Source organism: Salvelinus fontinalis, chromosome 3, assembly GCF_029448725.1.
Source record: "Salvelinus fontinalis isolate EN_2023a chromosome 3, ASM2944872v1, whole genome shotgun sequence".
Lineage (NCBI taxonomy): Eukaryota > Metazoa > Chordata > Actinopteri > Salmoniformes > Salmonidae > Salvelinus > Salvelinus fontinalis.
Window position 1 is genome coordinate 61,236,864 of NC_074667.1, and position 23,890 is coordinate 61,260,753.

The following is a 23,890-nucleotide window of genomic DNA, read 5'->3' on the forward strand; positions in this document are numbered from 1 at the left end:
GGGTTGTTTTTCCTTTATGTTCCCCTGTCCTCACCCTGCACCCCTACAGTGTCTGCCTGTCCTCACCCTGCACCCCTACAGTGTCTGCCTGTCCTCACCCTAACCCCAACAGTATCTGCCTGTCCTCACCCTGCATCCCAACCCCTAGTGTCTGAGGAGGTGAAGGGGAAGAAAGGAAGATAGTAAAGAGCTCTGGCTCATAGGCCTAGCTAATACCCATCTGTAAAATACATGGACTCGCACTTCTCTCATTTGTTTGTTTTCCTGAGGAATAAACTGTCGTCTAGCAGTACTTTGGAGTATAACTACTAATATTCAGCATCAGTTTGTAAAAACGAGTTGTTTTTTTGCAAGCAAAAGGATATTTTTTTGCTTTTTAGGCTTATTTTCATTTTTAATTAACGTCTAGTTCAGTTAAAACATTCCCTGTGTTGATGACGTAGCAGCATTTTCCCCCCCCCCACCCCACCCACTTATAATTTTACTTAGTTCATATTTTTCAGTAACTAAAGGGTTGGCCTGGGTTTGTGTGTGACTGACTATGTGTACAAGCGCCTGTTTCTAAGGATGCTTGCTACAGTGTGTGCCTGCCTGTTATGTTGGTTATTTTTGGCACAGTTTGTGTCCCCAAGGCCCCCGTCCCCTTGACTTCAGATCAGATTGCTGCATCATCAGATGGGATGCCTTTTATTTTATTTTTCCTCGTGTTCCAAGAAGTCGTATTATGTTGTATGCTGTTTTTTTTGTTTTTTTTTTACTTTTTACTGCTTGTTTTTAAAAACTTCACAATAAAAATAAGTATTGAGATATTTGGTGGGTTGTATGTTTTGTTGCACATAGTTTCAAATTCAAGTCAGAGGTAAGACTAAAGTATTAGTTTCAGCAATATTGCTTTACTTATGTTAACTACAAACTTAATTTGTGACAAAAACAATCATATTGTTCACCCTGTAACCAATCACATGCCGGGAGATTTGTTTTTGTTTTTGATTTACGTTCATATATGCCAATCGGACTGCTCCCACGATGATCGAGAACCAATGGGAAGGCCATGGGTCGAGATGGTAGGCAGGGCGTAGTGAACACTACGGCGGAAAATGGCGCCCAGCTCGAAAACCGAAAAGGACGGTAACAAACAAACGCAGAGAAAACACAAAGAACATGTCGTCAAGCTTCTGAACCGTGGAAAGGTATGCAACGAACTAGACAAGAGAATGGCACAAACGTGGCTTTGACGAAGAATGTGAAGTCGCAGGTTCAATGTCTCGATAGTGCAAGACCCTGCGGATGCTAGCTAGTTAACGCGTTTCTAAGCACCAACTTGCTGTACGTTAGCTAGCAGGCTGACTCGTTAGCAAACCACCTTTGGCCAAAACCAAGCTACAATCCATGATAACTAAGTTAACAGACTGGTTGCTGTATTGTGTGAGGGAATGTTGCTAGCTAGTTAACCGTCTATCCCAAGCCACTTGGCTAGCTAACGTTTGTTGAACCGAGCAGTAAGCCAGCTAGCGCACGTTAACTGTTTATTTCGCCTTCACTAACGCAACAAGCCAGTTGACTAGTTTTGCATTTGTAGTCGCCGCTGGCTATTTCAGATCACTATGCACGGCATGCCTCTGTTGCAATGTTTTTCAATTCTGGTCTTGGGGACTGCTGGCCTTTTGTTTCAGCTAACGTTAAAGGTGATGCTGATCAGCTAGTTAAATCAGGTGTTAATGTTGATTTAGAACAAAACCATGCAGTGTACACCCTAGAGACCTGGATGAAAGAACACTGCTGGGTGGGTAGTAGAGTGGTCAAGACTGGTTTCCTGGACTCAGACCAAGCCTCGCCCGAGTGCTGTAGGTATCAAGCATCTCAGAGTAGGTGCTGATCTAGGATCGGAGGTACCTCCTGTCCAAGTAATCTTACTCGTAATCTGAAAGGCAAAACTGATCCTAAATCTGCTCAACTACTCTGAGATGGTTATACATACGACCCCCTGGACTAACAAGCTGTTTCAATGGAGGTTCTTTATTGGGTACTTTGATCACATTTCACTAACTTTCCACGTCCTCTCTCCTATAGTTGTCTGGCCAGTATTCTCAGCGCTTGTTCAGGAAATTACCACCGCGTGTCTGTGTTCCCCTGAAGAACATAGTCAGCGAGGAGTTCCTCAGAGCAGGGTGAGTATGTCTTTCTACAATGTGGAAAATAGTGAACATAACAAAAACCCTTGAATGAGTAGGTGTGTCCTAACTTTTCACAGGTACTGTGTATATACCATTTTTATTTTGACTGTTTTCTACATTGTATAATAGTGAAGACATCAAAACTATGAAATGACATATGGAATCATGTACTAACCAAAAAAGTGAAAAACAAATATTTGAGATTCGTCAAAGTAGCCACCCTTTGCTTGGTGACAGCTTTGCACACTCTTGGCATTCTCTCAACCAGCTTCATGGGGTAGTCACCTGGAATGCTTTTCAAACAGTCTTGAAGGAGTTCCCACATATGCTTAGCACTTGTTGGATGCTTTTCCTTCGCTCTGCCATCCAACTCATCCCAAACCATCTCAATTGGGTTGAGGTTGGGTGATTGTGGAGGCTAGGTCATCTGATGCAGCACTCCATCATTTTCCTTCTTGGTCAAATAGCCCTTACACAGGCTGGAGGTGTGTTTTGGGTCATTGTCCTGTTGAAGAACAAATAATAGTGCAAACCAGATGGGATAATGTATCTCTGCAGAATGCTGTGGTAGCCCTGCTAGTTAAGTGTGCCTTGAATTCTAAATAAATCACACAGTGTCACCAGCAAAGCACCATCACACCACCACCTCTATGTTTCACAGTGGGAACCACACATATGGAGAACATCCGTTCACCTCACCCGACACGGAGGTTGTAACCAAAAATCTCAAATTTAGACTCATCAGACCAAAGGACCGATTTCCACCGGTCTAATGTACACTACTCGTGTTTCTTGGCACAAGCAAGTCTCTTCTTCTTATTGGTGTTCTTTAGTAGTGTTTTCTTTGTAGCAATTCGACCATGAAGGCTTGATTCATGCAGTCTCCTCTGAACAGTTGATGTTGAGATGTGTCTGTTACTTGAACTCTGTGAAGCATTTATTTGGACTGCAATTTCTGAGGCTGGTAACTCTCTATTGAACTTATTCTCTGCATCAGAGGTAATTCAGGGTCTTCCATTCCTGTGGTGGCCCTCATGAGAGCCAGTTTCATCATAGAGCTTGATGGTTTTTGTGACTGCACTTGAAGAAATGTTCAAAGTTCTTATTTTTCTGGATTGACTGACCATGTCTTAAAGTAACGAAAAACTGTTGTTTCTCTTTGCTTATTTGAGCTGTTCTTGCCATAATATGGACTTGTTATTTTACCAAATAGGGCTATCTTCTGTATACCTCCCATACCTTGTCACAACACAACTGATTGGCTCAAACGCATTAAGAAGGAAAGAAATTCCACAAAATAACCTTTAACAAGGTAAATCTGTTAATTTTGGTTACTACATTATTCCATGTGTGTTATTTCATAGCTTTGATGTCTTCACTATTATTCTACAATGTAGAAAATAGTAAAAAATAAAGAAAAACCCTTTGGATTTGGATCATTACTCATTACTGGGGCTTTGGATCATTACTGGCTGTATGCAAGGCTCAGCCAATAGTTCACATAACAGAATGCAGCACGCGACTGAAGAGAGAAGAGACAACCAATTTGCTAGTTACAGCATCAGCGCACGCTCTGGAAAGAGCGGAGAGTGGAATGGCAGTTTGCCAGTTAACTTACAGCAGCGCGTCCCTTGAACCATAACGAAGAGGTAACATTAGGTGAGAAGCCTGACCACGGAGACGGGGGTGAAGAGGTAACGTTAGGTGAGAAGCCTGACCACAGAGACGGGGGTGAAGAGGTAACGTTAGGTGAGAAGCCTGGCCACGGAGACGGGGGTGAAGAGGTAACGTTAGGTGAGAAGCCACGGAGACGGAGGTGAAGAGGTAACGTTAGGTGAGAAGCCTGGCCACAGAGACGGGGGTGAAGAGATAACGTTAGGTGAGAAGCCTGGCCACAGAGACGGGGGTGAAGAGGTAACATTAGGTGAGAAGCCTGGCCACAGAGACGGGGGTGAAGAGGTAACGTTAGGTGAGAAGCCACGGAGACGGAGGTGAAGAGGTAACGTTAGGTGAGAAGCCTGGCCACAGAGACGGGGGTGAAGAGATAACGTTAGGTGAGAAGCCTGGCCACAGAGACGGGGGTGAAGAGGTAACATTAGGTGAGAAGCCTGGCCACAGAGACGGGGGTGAAGAGGTAACGTTAGGTGAGAAGCCACGGAGACGGAGGTGAAGAGGTAACGTTAGGTGAGAAGCCTGGCCACAGAGACGGGGGTGAAGAGATAACGTTAGGTGAGAAGCCTGGCCACAGAGACGGGGGTGAAGAGGTAACATTAGGTGAGAAGCCTGGCCACAGAGACGGGGGTGAAGAGGTAACGTTAGGTGAGAAGCCTGACCACGGAGACAGGGGTGAAGAGGTAACGTTAGGTGAGAAGCCTGACTATGGAGACAGGGGTGAAGAGGTAACGTTAGGTGAGAAGCCTGACCACAGAGACGGGGGTGAAGAGGTAACGTTAGGTGAGAAGCCTGACCACGGAGAGGGGGGTGAAGAGGTAACGTTAGGTGAGAAGCCTGACCACGGAGACGGGGGTGAAGAGGTAACGTTAGGTGAGAAGCCTGACCACGGAGACGGGGTGAAGAGGTAACGTTAGGTGAGAAGCCTGACCACGGAGACGGGGTGAAGAGGTAACGTTAGGTGAGAAGCCTGGCCACAGAGACGGGAGTGAGAAGGTGATGAAGCGTACTTCATGAACTGTAACTGAAAAACAACTGGCATTTGTAAAGTTTGAGGTGAGGGAGAAAGTGTGGTGGAACAACTATTTTTAGCGTTAAGTATCTTGCCATCTGGATGGGATTCTCCATTAGCTAACCAGAGAAATGTTCAGCAACATTGAGCCAACTGAACTAGTCAATTAAATCCTCATCTCCACACACACCTTGTGTCCCTCTCTCTCACACCTCCCTCTCTCTCACACCTCCCTCTCTCTCACACCCCTCCCTCTCTCTCACACCCCTCCCTCTCTCTCACACCCCTCCCTCTCTCTCACACACCTCCCTCTCTCTCACACCCCTCCCTCTCTCACACCCCTCCCTCTCTCTCTCACCCCTCCCTCTCTCTCACACCCCTCCCTCTCTCTCACACCCCTCCCTCTCTCTCACACCCCTCCCTCTCTCTCACACCCCTCCCTCTCTCTCACACCCCTCCCTCTCTCTCTCACACCTCCCTCTCTCTCACACACCTCCCTCTCTCTCTCACACCTCCCTCTCTCTCACACACCTCCCTCTCTCTTGTTCCAGACACATCTTCCTGGGGTTCACTAAGTGTGGTCGTTACGTGCTGTCCTACACCAGTGACTGTGGAGAGGACGATGACTTCTCCTTCTACACCTATCACCTCTACTGGTGGGAGTTCAACCTACACAGCAGACTCAAACAGGTAGGTTGGACCGACTGGGAACCATCTCCAGTGCCGTCCGTATGGCCTAAAGAGATGTGGACCAGCAGAACAGACCTACTAGATACAGTACATGGACTGACTGTATGTAGCCTAAACCAACCAGGAAGTGGTCTCCAGTGCCGTCCTTATAGCAGTAATGAGGTGGATGATGTGTTGCTGATTGGCCTGTCAACAGTTACACTAGCTACAATGGTGAGGAGATGGAGATGATTTCATCCCTCTCTTTCATCATTCTGTTGACCCATTTTGCCTTTTTATTTTTTATTTTTTACTTATCATCTCTTCATCTCTCTTCTCTCTCTCCATCCCCCTCTCTCCATCCCCCTCCTCTCTCCATCCCCTTCCTCTCTCCATCCCCTTCCTCTCTCCATCCTCCTCTCTCCTCTCCATCCTCCTCTCTCTCTCTCCTCTCCATCCTCCTCTCTCTCTCCTCTCCACCCTCCTCTCTCTCTCCTCTCCATCTCCCTCAGGTGCACCATGTGCGTCTGTTTACAGGTGAGGACATCTACAGTGATCTCTACCTGACAGTGTGTGAGTGGCCCAACGACCACTCCAAGATCGTCATCTTTGGCTTCAAGTAAGACATCAAGCCAGCGTACATTTGGTCTTTGTAGAGATGTCTGTGATCAGATCAGTGACTGGACATTTCTGTATGTTCTCTCTTTCTCTCCCTCCCTCCTCTTTTCCCTCCCACACCCCTACACTCTACCCTCCCTTCCCCATACTCTTCTCCCTCCCTCCTCTTTTCCCTCCCACACCCCTACACTCTACCCTCCCTACCCCATACTCTCTCTCTCTTTTTCTCTCTGTCAGTACTCGTAGCTCCAGCTCAGTGTTGATGAATCTGATGATGAGTGATGAGAACAACAGAGATATCTACATCACCATCGCCTCCATGCCTCCTCCCAGACCCTGCTCTCAGTGCTGCCCTACAAACACCTCTACCATACGCACAGGTACACACACACACACACACACACACACACACACACACACACACACACACACACACACACACACACACACACACACACACACACACACTCTCAGACCCTGCTCTCAGTGCTGCCCTACAAACACCTCTACCATACGCACAGGTACACACACACACACACACACACACACACTCTCAGACCCTGCTCTCAGTGCTGCCCTACAAACACCTCTACCATATGCACAGGTACACACACACACACACACACACACACACACACACACACACACACACACACACACACACACACACACACACACACACACACACACACACACACACACACTCTCAGACCCTGCTCTCAGTGCTGCCCTACAAACACCTCTACCATACGCACAGGTACACACACACACACACACACACACACTCTCAGACCCTGCTCTCAGTGCTGCCCTACAAACACCTCTACCATACGCACAGGTACACACACACACACACACACACACACACACACACACACACACACACACACACACACACACACACACACACACACACACACACACACTCTCAGACCCTGCTCTCAGTGCTGCCCTACAAACACCTCTACCATACGCACAGGTACACACACACACACACACACACACACTCTCAGACCCTGCTCTCAGTGCTGCCCTACAAACACCTCTACCATATGCACAGGTACACACACACACACACACACACACACACACACACACACTCTCAGACCCTGCTCTCAGTGCTGCCCTACAAACACCTCTACCATACGCACAGGTACACACACACACACACACACACACTCTCAGACCCTGCTCTCAGTGCTGCCCTACAAACACCTCTACCATACGCACAGGTACACACACACACACACACACACACACACACACACACACTCTCAGACCCTGCTCTCAGTGCTGCCCTACAAACACCTCTACCATACGCACAGGTACACACACACACACACACACACACACACTCTCAGACCCTGCTCTCAGTGCTGCCCTACAAACACCTCTACCATACGCACAGGTACACACACGCACAGGTACACACACACACACACACACACACACTCTCTCAGACCCTGCTCTCAGTGCTGCCCTACAAACACCTCTACCATACGCACAGGTACACACACACACACACACACACACACACACACACACACACACACACACACACACACACACTCAGACCTTGCTCTCAGTGCTGCCCTACAAACACCTCTACCATACGCACAGGTACACACACACACACACACACACACACACACACACACACACACACACACACACACACACACACACACACACACACACACACACACACACACACACACACACACACACACTCTCAGACCCTGCTCTCAGTGCTGCCCTACAAACACATCTACCATACGCACAGGTACACACACACATACACACACACACACACACATACACACACACACACACACACACACACACACACACACACTCTCAGACCCTGCTCACAGTGCTGTCCCAACACCTCTACCATACCACAGGTACACATACACTCTCAGATTATATGTTGAACAGTCTCTCTCTCTCTCTAGGTAGTGGAGAGTGTCTGGAACATGGCTATATGTTGAACAGTCTCTCTCTCTCTCTAGGTTGTGGAGAGTGTCTGGAACATGGCTATATGTTGAACAGTCTCTCTCTCTCTCTCTCTCTCTCTCTAGGTAGTGGAGAGTGTCTGGAACATGGCTATATGTTGAACAGTCTCTCTCTCTCTCTCTCTCTCTCTAGGTAGTGGAGAGTGTCTGGAACATGGCTATATGTTGAACAGTCCATCTCTCTCTCTCTCTCTCTCTCTCTCTCTCTCTCTCTCTCTCTCTCTCTCTCTAGGTTGTGGAGAGTGTCTGGAACATGGCTATATGTTGAACAGTCTCTCTCTCTCTCTAGGTAGTGGAGAGTGTCTGGAACATGGCTATATGTTGAACAGTCTCTCTAGGTAGTGGACAGTGTCTGGAACATGGCTATATGTTGAACAGTCTCTCTCTCTCTCTAGGTAGTGGACAGTGTGTGGAACATGGTTATATTTTGAACAGTCTCTCTAGGTAGTGGAGAGTGTCTGGAACATGGCTATATGTTGAACAGTCTCTCTCTCTCTCTCTAGGTAGTGGAGAGTGTCTGGAACATGGCTATATTTTGAACAGTCTCTCTCTCTCTCTAGGTAGTGGAGAGTGTCTGGAACATGGCTATATGTTGAACAGTCTCTCTCTCTCTCTCTAGGTAGTGGAGAGTGTCTGGAACATGGCTATATGTTGAACAGTCTCTCTCTCTCTAGGTAGTGGAGAGTGTCTGGAACATGGCTATATGTTGAACAGTCTCTCTCTCTCTCTCTAGGTAGTGGAGAGTGTCTGGAACATGGCTATATGTTGAACAGTCTCTCTCTCTCTCTCTCTAGGTAGTGGAGAGTGTCTGGAACATTGCTATATGTTGAACAGTCTCTCTCTCTCTCTCTCTCTCTCTCTCTCTCTCTCTCTCTCTCTATGTAGTGGAGAGTGTCTGGAACATGGCTATATGTTGAACAGTCCATCTCTCTCTCTCTCTCTCTCTAGGTAGTGGAGAGTGTCTGGAACATGGCTATATGTTGAACAGTCTCTCTCTCTCTCTCTCTCTCTCTCTAGGTAGTGGAGAGTGTCTGGAACATGGCTATATGTTGAACAGTCTCTCTCTCTCTCTAGGTAGTGGAGAGTGTCTGGAACATTGCTATATGTTGAACAGTCTCTCTCTCTCTCTCTCTCTCTCTCTCTCTCTCTCTCTCTCTCTCTATGTAGTGGAGAGTGTCTGGAACATGGCTATATGTTGAACAGTCCATCTCTCTCTCTAGGTAGTGGAGAGTGTCTGGAACATGGCTATATGTTGAACAGTCTCTCTCTCTCTCTCTCTCTCTCTCTAGGTAGTGGAGAGTGTCTGGAACATTGCTATATGTTGAACAGTCTCTCTCTCTCTCTCTCTCTCTCTCTCTCTCTCTCTCTCTCTCTCTCTCTCTCTATGTAGTGGAGAGTGTCTGGAACATGGCTATATGTTGAACAGTCCATCTCTCTCTCTCTCTCTCTCTCTCTCTCTAGGTAGTGGAGAGTGTCTGGAACATGGCTATATGTTGAACAGTCTCTCTCTCTCTCTAGGTTGTGGAGAGTGTCTGGAACATGGCTATATGTTGAACAGTCTCTCTAGGTTGTGGAGAGTGTCTGGAACATGGCTATATGTTGAACAGTCTCTCTCTCTCTCTAGGTAGTGGAGAGTGTCTGGAACATGGTTATATGTTGAACAGTCTCTCTCTCTCTCTAGGTAGTGGAGAGTGTCTGGAACATGGCTATATGTTGAACAGTCTCTCTCTCTCTCTAGGTAGTGGAGAGTGTCTGGAACATGGTTATATGTTGAACAGTCTCTCTCTATCTCTCTAGGTAGTGGAGAGTGTCTGGAACATGGCTATATGTTGAACAGTCTCTCTCTCTCTCTCTCTAGGTAGTGGAGAGTGTCTGGAACATGGTTATATGTTGAACAGTCTCTCTCTCTAGGTAGTGGAGAGTGTCTGGAACATGGTTATATGTTGAACAGTCTCTCTCTCTAGGTAGTGGAGAGTGTCTGGAACATGGCTATATGTTGAACAGTCTCTCTCTCTAGGTAGTGGAGAGTGTCTGGAACATGGTTATATGTTGAACAGTCTCTCTCTAGGTAGTGGAGAGTGTCTGGAACATGGCTATATGTTGAACAGTCTCTCTCTCTAGGTAGTGGAGAGTGTCTGGAACATGGCTATATGTTGAACAGTCTCTCTCTCTCTCTCTCTAGGTAGTGGAGAGTGTCTGGAACATGGCTATATGTTGAACAGTCTCTCTCTCTAGGTAGTGGAGAGTGTCTGGAACATGGCTATATGTTGAACAGTCTCTCTCTCTAGGTAGTGGAGAGTGTCTGGAACATGGTTATATGTTGAACAGTCTCTCTCTAGGTAGTGGAGAGTGTCTGGAACATGGCTATATGTTGAATAGTCTCTCTCTCTAGGTAGTGGAGAGTGTCTGGAACATGGCTATATGTTGAACAGTCTCTCTCTCTCTCTCTCTAGGTAGTGGAGAGTGTCTGGAACATGGCTATATGTTGAACAGTCTCTCTCTCTAGGTAGTGGAGAGTGTCTGGAACATGGCTATATGTTGAACAGTCTCTCTCTCTCTCTTTCTCTCTAGGTAGTGGAGAGTGTCTGGAACATGGCTATATGTTGAACAGTCTCTCTCTCTCTCTAGGTAGTGGAGAGTGTCTGGAACATGGCTATATGTTGAATAGTCTCTCTCTCTAGGTAGTGGAGAGTGTCTGGAACATGGCTATATGTTGAACAGTCTCTCTCTCTCTCTAGGTAGTGGAGAGTGTCTGGAACATGGCTATATGTTGAACAGTCTCTCTCTCTCTCTAGGTAGTGGAGAGTGTCTGGAACATGGTTATATGTTGAACAGTCTCTCTCTCTCTCTAGGTAGTGGAGAGTGTCTGGAACATGGCTATATGTTGAACAGTCTCTCTCTCTCTCTCTCTAGGTTGTGGAGAGTGTCTGGAACATGGCTATATGTTGAACAGTCTCTCTAGGTAGTGGAGAGTGTCTGGAACATGGCTATATGTTGAACAGTCTCTCTCTCTCTCTCTCTCTCTCTAGGTAGTGGAGAGTGTCTGGAACATGGCTATATGTTGAACAGTCTCTCTCTCTCTCTAGGTAGTGGAGAGTGTCTGGAACATGGTTATATGTTGAACAGTCTCTCTCTCTAGGTAGTGGAGAGTGTCTGGAACATGGCTATATGTTGAACAGTCTCTCTCTCTCTAGGTAGTGGAGAGTGTCTGGAACATGGCTATATGTTGAACAGTCTCTCTCTCTCTCTAGGTAGTGGAGAGTGTCTGGAACATGGCTATATGTTGAACAGTCTCTCTCTCTAGGTAGTGGAGAGTGTCTGGAACATGGCTATATGTTGAACAGTCTCTCTCTCTCTCTCTAGGTAGTGGAGAGTGTCTGGAACATGGCTATATGTTGAACAGTCTCTCTCTCTCTCTCTAGGTAGTGGAGAGTGTCTGGAACATGGCTATATGTTGAACAGTCTCTCTCTCTCTCTAGGTAGTGGAGAGTGTCTGGAACATGGCTATATGTTGAACAGTCTCTCTCTAGGTAGTGGAGAGTGTCTGGAACATGGTTATATGTTGAACAGTCTCTCTCTCTAGGTAGTGGAGAGTGTCTGGAACATGGCTATATGTTGAACAGTCTCTCTCTCTAGGTAGTGGAGAGTGTCTGGAACATGGTTATATGTTGAACAGTCTCTCTCTATGTAGTGGAGAGTGTCTGGAACATGGCTATATGTTGAATAGTCTCTCTCTCTAGGTAGTGAGAGTGTCTGGAACATGGCTATATGTTGAACAGTCTCTCTCTCTCTCTCTCTAGGTAGTGGAGAGTGTCTGGAACATGGCTATATGTTGAACAGTCTCTCTCTCTAGGTAGTGGAGAGTGTCTGGAACATGGCTATATGTTGAACAGTCTCTCTCTCTCTCTAGGTTGTGGAGAGTGTCTGGAACATGGCTATATGTTGAACAGTCTCTCTCTCTCTCTCTCTAGGTTGTGGAGAGTGTCTGGAACATGGCTATATGTTGAACAGTCTCTCTAGGTAGTGGAGAGTGTCTGGAACATGGCTATATGTTGAACAGTCTCTCTCTCTCTCTCTCTCTCTCTAGGTAGTGGAGAGTGTCTGGAACATGGCTATATGTTGAACAGTCTCTCTCTCTCTCTAGGTAGTGGAGAGTGTCTGGAACATGGTTATATGTTGAACAGTCTCTCTCTCTAGGTAGTGGAGAGTGTCTGGAACATGGCTATATGTTGAACAGTCTCTCTCTCTCTCTAGGTAGTGGAGAGTGTCTGGAACATGGCTATATGTTGAACAGTCTCTCTCTCTCTCTAGGTAGTGGAGAGTGTCTGGAACATGGCTATATGTTGAACAGTCTCTCTCTCTCTCTAGGTAGTGGAGAGTGTCTGGAACATGGCTATATGTTGAACAGTCTCTCTCTCTCTCTCTCTAGGTAGTGGAGAGTGTCTGGAACATGGCTATATGTTGAACAGTCTCTCTCTCTCTCTAGGTAGTGGAGAGTGTCTGGAACATGGCTATATGTTGAACAGTCTCTCTCTCTCTCTCTAGGTAGTGGAGAGTGTCTGGAACATGGCTATATGTTGAACAGTCTCTCTCTCTCTCTAGGTAGTGGAGAGTGTCTGGAACATGGCTATATGTTGAACAGTCTCTCTCTCTCTCTAGGTAGTGGAGAGTGTCTGGAACATGGCTATATGTTGAACAGTCTCTCTCTCTCTAGGTAGTGGAGAGTGTCTGGAACATGGCTATATGTTGAACAGTCTCTCTAGGTAGTGGAGAGTGTCTGGAACATGGCTATATGTTGAACAGTCTCTCTCTCTCTCTAGGTAGTGGAGAGTGTCTGGAACATGGCTATATGTTGAACAGTCTCTCTCTCTAGGTAGTGGAGAGTGTCTGGAACATGGCTATATGTTGAACAGTCTCTCTCTCTCTCTCTAGGTAGTGGAGAGTGTCTGGAACATGGCTATATGTTGAACAGTCTCTCTCTCTCTCTCTAGGTAGTGGAGAGTGTCTGGAACATGGCTATATGTTGAACAGTCTCTCTCTCTCTCTAGGTAGTGGAGAGTGTCTGGAACATGGCTATATGTTGAACAGTCTCTCTCTCTCTCTCTCTCTCTCTAGGTAGTGGAGAGTGTCTGGAACATGGCTATATGTTGAACAGTCCATCTCTCTCTCTCTCTCTCTCTCTAGGTAGTGGAGAGTGTCTGGAACATGGTTATATGTTGAACAGTCCATCTCTCTCTCTCTCTCTCTCTAGGTAGTGGAGAGTGTCTGGAACATGGCTATATGTTGAACAGTCTCTCTCTCTCTCTCTCTCTCTCTAGGTAGTGGAGAGTGTCTGGAACATGGCTATATGTTGAACAGTCCATCTCTCTCTCTCTCTCTCTCTCTAGGTAGTGGAGAGTGTCTGGAACATGGCTATATGTTGAACAGTCTCTCTCTCTCTCTAGGTAGTGGAGAGTGTCTGGAACATGGCTATATGTTGAACAGTCTCTCTCTCTCTCTAGGTAGTGGAGAGTGTCTGGAACATGGCTATATGTTGAACAGTCTCTCTCTCTCTCTCTCTCTCTCTAGGTAGTGGAGAGTGTCTGGAACATGGCTATATGTTGAACAGTCTCTCTCTCTCTCTCTCTCTCTCTCTAGGTAGTGGAGAGTGTCTGGAACATGGCTATATGTTGAACAGTCCATCTCTCTCTCTCTCTCTCTCTCTCTCTCTAGGTAGTGGAGAGTGTCTGGAACATGGCTATATGTTGAACAGTCCATCTCTCTCTCTCTCTCTCTCTCTCTCTCTATGTAGTGGAGAGTGTCTGGAACATGGCTATATGTTGAACAGTCCATCTCTCTCTCTCTCTCTCTCTCTCTCTCTCTCTAGGTAGTGGAGAGTGTCTGGAACATGGCTATATGTTGAACAGTCTCTCTCTCTCTCTAGGTAGTGGAGAGTGTCTGGAACATGGCTATATGTTGAACAGTCTCTCTCTAGGTAGTGGAGAGTGTCTGGAACATGGCTATATGTTGAACAGTCTCTCTAGGTAGTGGAGAGTGTCTGGAACATGGCTATATGTTGAACAGTCTCTCTCTCTCTCTAGGTAGTGGAGAGTGTCTGGAACATGGCTATATGTTGAACAGTCTCTCTCTCTAGGTAGTGGAGAGTGTCTGGAACATGGCTATATGTTGAACAGTCTCTCTCTCTCTCTAGGTAGTGGAGAGTGTCTGGAACATGGCTATATGTTGAACAGTCTCTCTCTCTCTCTAGGTAGTGGAGAGTGTCTGGAACATGGCTATATGTTGAACAGTCTCTCTCTCTCTCTAGGTAGTGGAGAGTGTCTGGAACATGGCTATATGTTGAACAGTCTCTCTCTCTCTCTAGGTTGTGGAGAGTGTCTGGAACATGGCTATATGTTGAACAGTCTCTCTCTCTCTCTCTCTCTCTCTCTCTCTCTCTCTCTCTCTCTAGGTAGTGGAGAGTGTCTGGAACATGGCTATATGTTGAACAGTCTCTCTCTCTCTCTAGGTAGTGGAGAGTGTCTGGAACATGGCTATATGTTGAACAGTCTCTCTCTCTCTCTAGGTAGTGGAGAGTGTCTGGAACATGGCTATATGTTGAACAGTCTCTCTCTCTCTAGGTAGTGGAGAGTGTCTGGAACATGGCTATATGTTGAACAGTCCATCTCTCTCTCTCTCTCTCTCTCTAGGTAGTGGAGAGTGTCTGGAACATGGCTATATGTTGAACAGTCTCTCTCTCGCTCTCTCTCTCTCTAGGTAGTGGAGAGTGTCTGGAACATGGCTATATGTTGAACAGTCCATCTCTCTCTCTCTCTCTCTCTCTAGGTAGTGGAGAGTGTCTGGAACATGGTTATATGTTGAACAGTCTCTCTCTCTCTCTAGGTAGTGGAGAGTGTCTGGAACATGGCTATATGTTGAACAGTCTCTCTCTCTCTCTAGGTAGTGGAGAGTGTCTGGAACATGGCTATATGTTGAACAGTCTCTCTCTCTCTCTAGGTAGTGGAGAGTGTCTGGAACATGGCTATATGTTGAACAGTCTCTCTCTCTCTCTAGGTAGTGGAGAGTGTCTGGAACATGGTTATATGTTGAACAGTCTCTCTCTCTCTCTAGGTAGTGGAGAGTGTCTGGAACATGGTTATATGTTGAACAGTCTCTCTCTCTCTCTAGGTAGTGGAGAGTGTCTGGAACATGGCTATATGTTGAACAGTCTCTCTCTCTCTCTAGGTAGTGGAGAGTGTCTGGAACATGGCTATATGTTGAACAGTCTCTCTCTCTCTCTCTAGGTAGTGGAGAGTGTCTGGAACATGGCTATATGTTGAACAGTCTCTCTCTCTCTCTCTAGGTAGTGGAGAGTGTCTGGAACATGGCTATATGTTGAACAGTCTCTCTCTCTCTCTCTCTCTCTCTCTCTCTCTCTCTCTCTCTCTCTCTAGGTAGTGGAGAGTGTCTGGAACATGGCTATATGTTGAACAGTCTCTCTCTCTCTCTCTAGGTAGTGGAGAGTGTCTGGAACATGGTTATATGTTGAACAGTCTCTCTCTCTCTAGGTAGTGGAGAGTGTCTGGAACATGGCTATATGTTGAACAGTCTCTCTCTCTCTCTCTCTCTCTCTCTAGGTAGTGGAGAGTGTCTGGAACATGGCTATATGTTGAACAGTCTCTCTCTCTCTCTAGGTTGTGGAGAGTGTCTGGAACATGGCTATATGTTGAACAGTCTCTCTCTCTCTCTAGGTAGTGGAGAGTGTCTGGAACATGGCTATATGTTGAACAGTCTCTCTCTCTCTCTCTCTCTAGGTAGTGGAGAGTGTCTGGAACATGGCTATATGTTGAACAGTCTCTCTCTCTCTCTCTCTCTCTCTCTAGGTAGTGGAGAGTGTCTGGAACATGGTTATATGTTGAACAGTCTCTCTCTCTCTAGGTAGTGGAGAGTGTCTGGAACATGGCTATATGTTGAACAGTCTCTCTCTCTCTCTCTCTCTCTCTCTAGGTAGTGGAGAGTGTCTGGAACATGGCTATATGTTGAACAGTCTCTCTCTCTCTCTAGGTAGTGGAGAGTGTCTGGAACATGGCTATATGTTGAACAGTCTCTCTCTCTCTCTCTCTCTCTCTCTAGGTAGTGGAGAGTGTCTGGAACATGGTTATATGTTGAACAGTCTCTCTCTCTCTAGGTAGTGGAGAGTGTCTGGAACATGGCTATATGTTGAACAGTCTCTCTCTCTCTCTAGGTAGTGGAGAGTGTCTGGAACATGGTTATATGTTGAACAGTCTCTCTCTCTCTCTAGGTAGTGGAGAGTGTCTGGAACATGGTTATATGTTGAACAGTCGGTACCAGGTGGTCTATCCCTTCCCTACCTTCCAGCCTGCCTTCCAGCTGAAGAAAGACCAGGTGATCTTCCTCAACACCTCCTATTCCCTGGTGGCCTGCTCTGTGTCCCTCTGTCCAGGTAGGAGACATAACAAACACACATTGAACACACACTTCATCTTTCTGGTTCAGTTCAATTTCTCTCTACCCCTTCTCTCTTTCTGTCTCGTTCATTTTCCCTCTCTTTCTTCTTTCTCCTTTGATGATATGACTATCTCCCGTCTCGTGTGGCATGTTACTAAGTCTCGTCTCCTGTGGGATGTTACTAAGTCTCGTCTCCTGTGGGATGTTACTAAGTCTCGTCTCCTGTGGGATGTTACTAAGTCTCGTCTCCTGTGGGATGTTACTAAGTCTCGTCTCCTGTGGGATGTTACTAAGTCTCGTCTCCTGTGGGATGTTACTAAGTCTCGTCTCCTGTGGGATGTTACTAAGTCTCGTCTCCTGTGGGATGTTACTAAGTCTCGTCTCCTGTGGGATGTTACTAAGTCTCGTCTCCTGTGGGATGTTACTAAGTCTCGTCTCCTGTGGGATGTTACTAAGTCTCGTCTCCTGTGGGATGTTACTAAGTCTCGTCTCCTGTGGGATGTTACTAAGTCTCGTCTCCTGTGGGATGTTACTAAGTCTCGTCTCCTGTGGGATGTTACTAAGTCCCGTCTCCTGCGGGATGTTACTAAGTCCCGTCTCCTGCGGGTTGTTACTAAGTCTCGTCTCCTGCGGGATGTTACTAAGTCTCGTCTCCTGCGGGATGTTACTAAGTCTCGTCTCCTGCGGGATGTTACTAAGTCTCGTCTCCTGCGGGATGTTACTAAGTCTCGTCTCCTGCGGGATGTTACTAAGTCTCGTCTCCTGCGGGATGTTACTAAGTCTCGTCTCCTGCGGGATGTTACTAAGTCTCGTCTCCTGCGGGATGTTACTAAGTCTCGTCTCCTGCGGGATGTTACTAAGTCTCGTCTCCTGCGGGATGTTACTAAGTCTCGTCTCCTGCGGGATGTTACTAAGTCTCGTCTCCTGCGGGATGTTACTAAGTCTCGTCTCCTGCGGGATGTTACTAAGTCTCGTCTCCTGCGGGATGTTACTAAGTCTCGTCTCCTGCGGGATGTTACTAAGTCTCGTCTCCTGCGGGATGTTACTAAGTCTCGCCTCCTGCGGGATGTTACTAAGTCCCGTCTCCTGCGGGATGTTACTAAGTCCCGTCTCCTGCGGGATGTTACTAAGTCCCGTCTCCTGTGGGATGTTACTAAGTCCCGTCTCCTGTGGGATGTTACTAAGTCCCGTCTCCTGTGGGTTGTTACTAAGTCCCGTCTCCTGTGGGTTGTTACTAAGTCCCGTCTCCTGTGGGATGTTACTAAGTCCCGTCTCCTGTGGGATGTTACTAAGTCCCGTCTCCTGTGGGATGTTACTAAGTCCCGTCTCCTGTGGGATGTTACTAAGTCCCGTCTCCTGTGGGATGTTACTAAGTCCCGTCTCCTGTGGGATGTTACTAAGTCCCGTCTCCTGTGGGATGTTACTAAGTCCCGTCTCCTGTGGGATGTTACTAAGTCCCGTCTCCTGTGGGATGTTACTAAGTCCCGTCTCCTGTGGGATGTTACTAAGTCCCGTCTCCTGTGGGATGTTACTAAGTCCCGTCTCCTGTGGGATGTTACTAAGTCCCGTCTCCTGTGGGATGTTACTAAGTCTCGTCTCCTGTGTTGTCAGCAGGTGAGCAGGGTCATTCCTCTCAGATCCTGTTCAGAAAGAGAGCCACAGCACCCACCTCAGAACATCAATCCACTCCATCGCCCTCTTCATCCTCTTCCTCTCACGGGTCTCCCGACAGCCGCCCGCTAACCGCCAAACCAAGCCCCGCCCCTCTTTCCCCTAGCCAATCACAAGCTGCCGCCCGGGCGCGAGAGTTCGCCGCCGACCTCTTCAGACGTGCCCAGGGAGGAGGGAGGGAAAACGAGGGAGGCGAGAGGAGAGGGAAAACGGAGGGAAGCGAAGTAGGAGAGGAGGCCGTCGTGACTGAGAGAGAAGGGGTCAGCGTGGAGAGGGATAGAGAACAGAGGGAAGACACACAAACGGATCAACTGACTAGCGCACCACAGACTTCCACTTCAGCTGGGAACCAAAGTTTGTTGCGACCTTTGCAGGAGGACTCTATTCAGTGTAGTGCGGTGATGTCTCCTGCCTCCTCCTCCTCCTCGTCCCCCCCCACTCCTCATTCTTCTCAGGAAATAGGCTGCAGCGAGCCGGGATATGTCAATTACACCCGCTTGCAGTACTGCATGCCACAGCCGGGGGCGCCAGAGCAGGATGCAGGAGGTGAGACACAGACACACTGTAGAATAAATGTTTTCACATGTAACTCACAATGTGCTTGGTCATGTAAATAGGAAGCTGAAACCCCTCCCTCTTTTTCTGTCTCGCCCTCTATTTCTGCTCACCCCTATCCCTCCCTCCCTCTCTCTTCCCTCACCCCTCACTCTCTCTCCCTCTATCCCTCTCTCTCCCTCCCTCCCTATCTCTCTCCACCTCTATCCCTCCCTCCCTCTCTCTATCTCTTTCTTCCCTCCATCTCTCTGTCTTCACCTCTATCCTTCCCTCTCTCGCTCCCCTCCCACTCTTTCTTCCCTCCATCTCTCTGTCTTCACCTCTATCCCTCCCTCCCTCTCTCTAGGTTATGAGGATGATAAGGTCCAGCTGCCCTTCACTGTGACTGACCTGAAGGGACGCAACCTACAGCTGGTCACTGGGCCCCACAACGGACAGGTGTGTGTGTGTGTGTGTGTGTGTGTGTGTGTGTGTGTGTGTGTGTGTGTGTGTGTGTGAGAATAAAATCCAGCCGTAGCAATGGAGATGACTAGATCAGCAGAAGGAGGGAAATAAGAGAGATTTGTCTGAGACACAGGACCTGTGTGTGTGTGTGTCCTACAGAGTGTGTGTGTGGAGCAGTTGACTCTGGACTTTGAGTACCTGATCAACGAGGTGATCCGGAGCGACGCCCGCTGGGCTCCTCAGTTCTGTTCCTTCAACGACTACGACGTTGTTATACTGGAGGTACTATACACTGTAGACCTATATACACTATACACTGTAGACCTATATACACTATACACTGTAGACCTCTATACACTGTAGACCTCTATACACTGTAGACCTCTATACACTGTAGACCTCTATACACTGTAGACCTATATACACTGTAGACCTCTATACACTGTAGACCTGTATACACTGTAGACCTCTATACACTGTAGACCTGTATACACTGTAGACCTCTATACACTGTAGACCTCTATACACTGTAGACCTGTATACACTATACACTGTAGACCTGTATACACTATACACTGTAGACCTGTATACACTATACACTGTAGACCTGTATACACTGTAGACCTGTATACACTGTAGACCACTATACACTATACACTGTAGACCTATACACTGTAGACCTATATACACTATACACTGTAGACCTATATACACTGTAGACCTATATACACTATAGACCTATATACACTATACACTGTAGACCTCTATACACTGTAGACCTATATACACTATACACTGTAGACCTCTATACACTGTAGACCTATATACACTGTAGACCTCTATACACTATACACTGTAGACCTATACACTGTAGACCTATATACACTATACACTGTAGACCTCTATACACTGTAGACCTGTATACACTGTAGACCTCTATACACTATACACTGTAGACCTATACACTGTAGACCTATATACACTATACACTGTAGACCTATATACACTGTAGACCTATATACACTATACACTATAGACCTATATACACTATACACTGTAGACCACTATACACTGTAGACCTCTATACACTGTAGACCTATATACACTATACACTGTAGACCTCTATACACTGTAGACCTATATACACTATACACTGTAGACCTATATACACTATACACTGTAGACCTCTATACACTGTAGACCTCTATACACTGTAGACCTCTATACACTGTAGACCTCTATACACTGTAGACCTCTATACACTGTAGACCTCTATACACTGTAGACCTGTATACACTATACACTGTAGACCTGTATACACTGTAGACCTCTATACACTGTAGACCTCTATACACTGTAGACCTCTATACACTGTAGACCTGTATACACTGTAGACCTGTATACACTGTAGACCTCTATACACTGTAGACCTATATACACTGTAGACCTCTATACACTGTAGACCTCTATACACTGTAGACCTCTATACACTGTAGACCTATATACACTATACACTGTAGACCTATATACACTATACACTGTAGACCTATATACACTATACACTGTAGACCTATACACACTATAGACCTATATACACTATACACTGTAGACCTCTATACACTGTAGACCTCTATACACTGTAGACCTCTATACACTGTAGACCTGTATACACTGTAGACCTGTATACACTGTAGACCTGTATACACTGTAGACCTGTATACACTGTAGACCTCTATACACTGTAGACCTCTATACACTGTAGACCTCTATACACTGTAGACCTGTATACACTGTAGACCTCTATACACTGTAGACCTCTATACACTGTAGACCTATATACGTGGTAGACCTATATACACTATACACTGTAGACCTCTATACACTGTAGACCTGTATACACTGTAGACCTGTATACACTGTAGACCTATATACACTATACACTGTAGACCTGTATACACTATACACTGTAGACCTATATACACTATACACTGTAGACCTGTATACACTGTAGACCTATATACACTATACACTGTAGACCTATATACACTATACACTGTAGACCTATATACACTATACACTGTAGACCTGTATACACTATACACTGTAGACCTCTATACACTGTAGACCTATATACACTATACACTGTAGACCTGTATACACTGTAGACCTGTATACACTGTAGACCTATATACACTATACACTGTAGACCTGTATACACTATACACTGTAGACCTGTATACACTATACACTGTAGACCTATATACACTATACACTGTAGACCTATATACACTATACACTGTAGACCTGTATACACTGTAGACCTGTATACACTGTAGACCTATATACACTGTAGACCTATATACACTGTAGACCTATATACACTGTAGACCTATATACACTGTAGACCTATATACACTGTAGACCTATATATACTATACACTGTAGACCTATATACACTATACACTGTAGACCTCTATACACTGTAGACCTATATACACTATACACTGTAGACCTGTATACACTGTAGACCTGTATACACTTTACACTGTAGACCTATATACACTATACACTGTAGACCTCTATACACTATACACTGTAGACCTATATACACTGTAGACCTATATACACTATACACTGTAGACCTGTATACACTATACACTGTAGACCTATATACACTGTAGACCTATATACACTATACACTGTAGACCTATATACACTATACACTGTAGACCTATATACACTGTAGACCTATATACACTATACACTGTAGACCTGTATACACTATACACTGTAGACCTCTATACACTATACACTACAGACCTATATACACTATACACTGTAGACCTATATACACTGTAGACCTATATACACTGTAGACCTATATACACTGTAGACCTATATACACTGTAGACCTCTATACACTGTAGACCTCTATACACTATACACTGTAGACCTCTATACACTATACACTGTAGACCTCTATACACTATACACTGTAGACCTCTATACACTATACACTGTAGACCTCTATACACTATACACTGTAGACCTCTATACACTATACACTGTAGACCTCTATACACTATACACTGTAGACCTATATACACTATACACTGTAGACCTATATACACTATACACTGTAGACCTCTATACACTGTAGACCTGTATACACTGTAGACCTATATACACTGTAGACCTATATACACTGTAGACCTATATACACTGTAGACCTATATACACTATACACTGTAGACCTATATACACTATACACTGTAGACCACTATACACTGTAGACCTATATACACTATACACTGTAGACCTCTATACACTATACACTGTAGACTGTAGACCTATATACACTATACACTGTAGACCTATATACACTATACACTGTAGACCTGTATACACTATACACTGTAGACCTCTATACACTATACACTGTAGACCTGTATACACTGTAGACCTGTATACACTGTAGACCTATATACACTGTAGACTGTAGACCTATATGCACTGTAGACCTATATACACTATACACTGTAGACCTGTATACACTATACACTGTAGACCTCTATACACTATACACTGTAGACCTGTATACACTGTAGACCTGTATACACTGTAGACCTATATACACTGTAGACTGTAGACCTATATGCACTGTAGACCTATATACACTATACACTGTATACCTGTATACACTATACACTGTAGACCTCTATACACTATAGACCTCTATACACTATAGACCTGTATACACTGTAGACCTATATACACTGTAGACCTGTATACACTGTAGACCTATATACACTGTAGACCTGTATACACTGTAGACCTATATACACTGTAGACCTGTATACACTATACACTGTAGACCTATATGCACTGTAGACCTATATACACTATACACTGTAGACCTGTATACACTATACACTGTAGACCTGTATACACTATACACTGTAGACCTGTATACACTATACACTGTAGACCTGTATACACTGTAGACCTGTATACACTGTAGACCTATATGCACTGTAGACCTGTATACACTATACACTGTAGACCTGTATACACTATACACTGTAGACCACTATACACTGTAGACCTATATACACTATACACTGTAGACCTCTATACACTGTAGACCTGTATACACTGTAGACCTATATACACTGTAGACCTATATACACTGTAGACCTATATACACTGTAGACCTATATACACTATACACTGTAGACCTATATACACTATACACTGTAGACCACTATACACTGTAGACCTATATACACTATACACTGTAGACCTCTATACACTATACACTGTAGACTGTAGACCTATATACACTATACACTGTAGACCTATATACACTATACACTGTAGACCTATATACACTATACACTGTAGACCTATATACACTATACACTGTAGACCTATATACACTATACACTGTAGACCTCTATACACTGTACACTGTAGACCTGTATACACTATACACTGTAGACCTCTATACACTATACACTGTAGACCTGTATACACTGTAGACCTGTATACACTGTAGACCTATATACACTGTAGACTGTAGACCTATATGCACTGTAGACCTATATACACTATAC

The 23,890-nt window shown here is 45.6% G+C and overlaps 1 protein-coding gene across 3 annotated transcripts in view; it reads left to right on the forward strand.

Moving 5' to 3' along the window:
- Window positions 1-1,059: 1,059 nt before the first annotated feature.
- LOC129851273 (DDB1- and CUL4-associated factor 15-like) overlaps window positions 1,060-23,890 on the forward strand; it is a 34,429-nt gene continuing 11,598 nt past the window's right edge. The window contains exons 1-9 of one of the 3 annotated variants that reach the window (XM_055917695.1): window positions 1,060-1,190; window positions 2,071-2,168; window positions 5,409-5,547; window positions 6,039-6,145; window positions 6,382-6,524; window positions 16,438-16,599; window positions 18,216-18,821; window positions 19,177-19,268; window positions 19,434-19,556. In XM_055917695.1, the coding sequence (XP_055773670.1) occupies window positions 1,098-1,190; window positions 2,071-2,168; window positions 5,409-5,547; window positions 6,039-6,145; window positions 6,382-6,524; window positions 16,438-16,599; window positions 18,216-18,821; window positions 19,177-19,268; window positions 19,434-19,556 (1,563 nt within the window). In that variant the 5' untranslated portion in view covers window positions 1,060-1,097. The remainder of the gene's footprint in view (window positions 1,191-2,070; window positions 2,169-5,408; window positions 5,548-6,038; window positions 6,146-6,381; window positions 6,525-16,437; window positions 16,600-18,215; window positions 18,822-19,176; window positions 19,269-19,433; window positions 19,557-23,890) is intronic. The other 2 variants (XM_055917696.1, XM_055917697.1) reach the window with 2 other exon arrangements.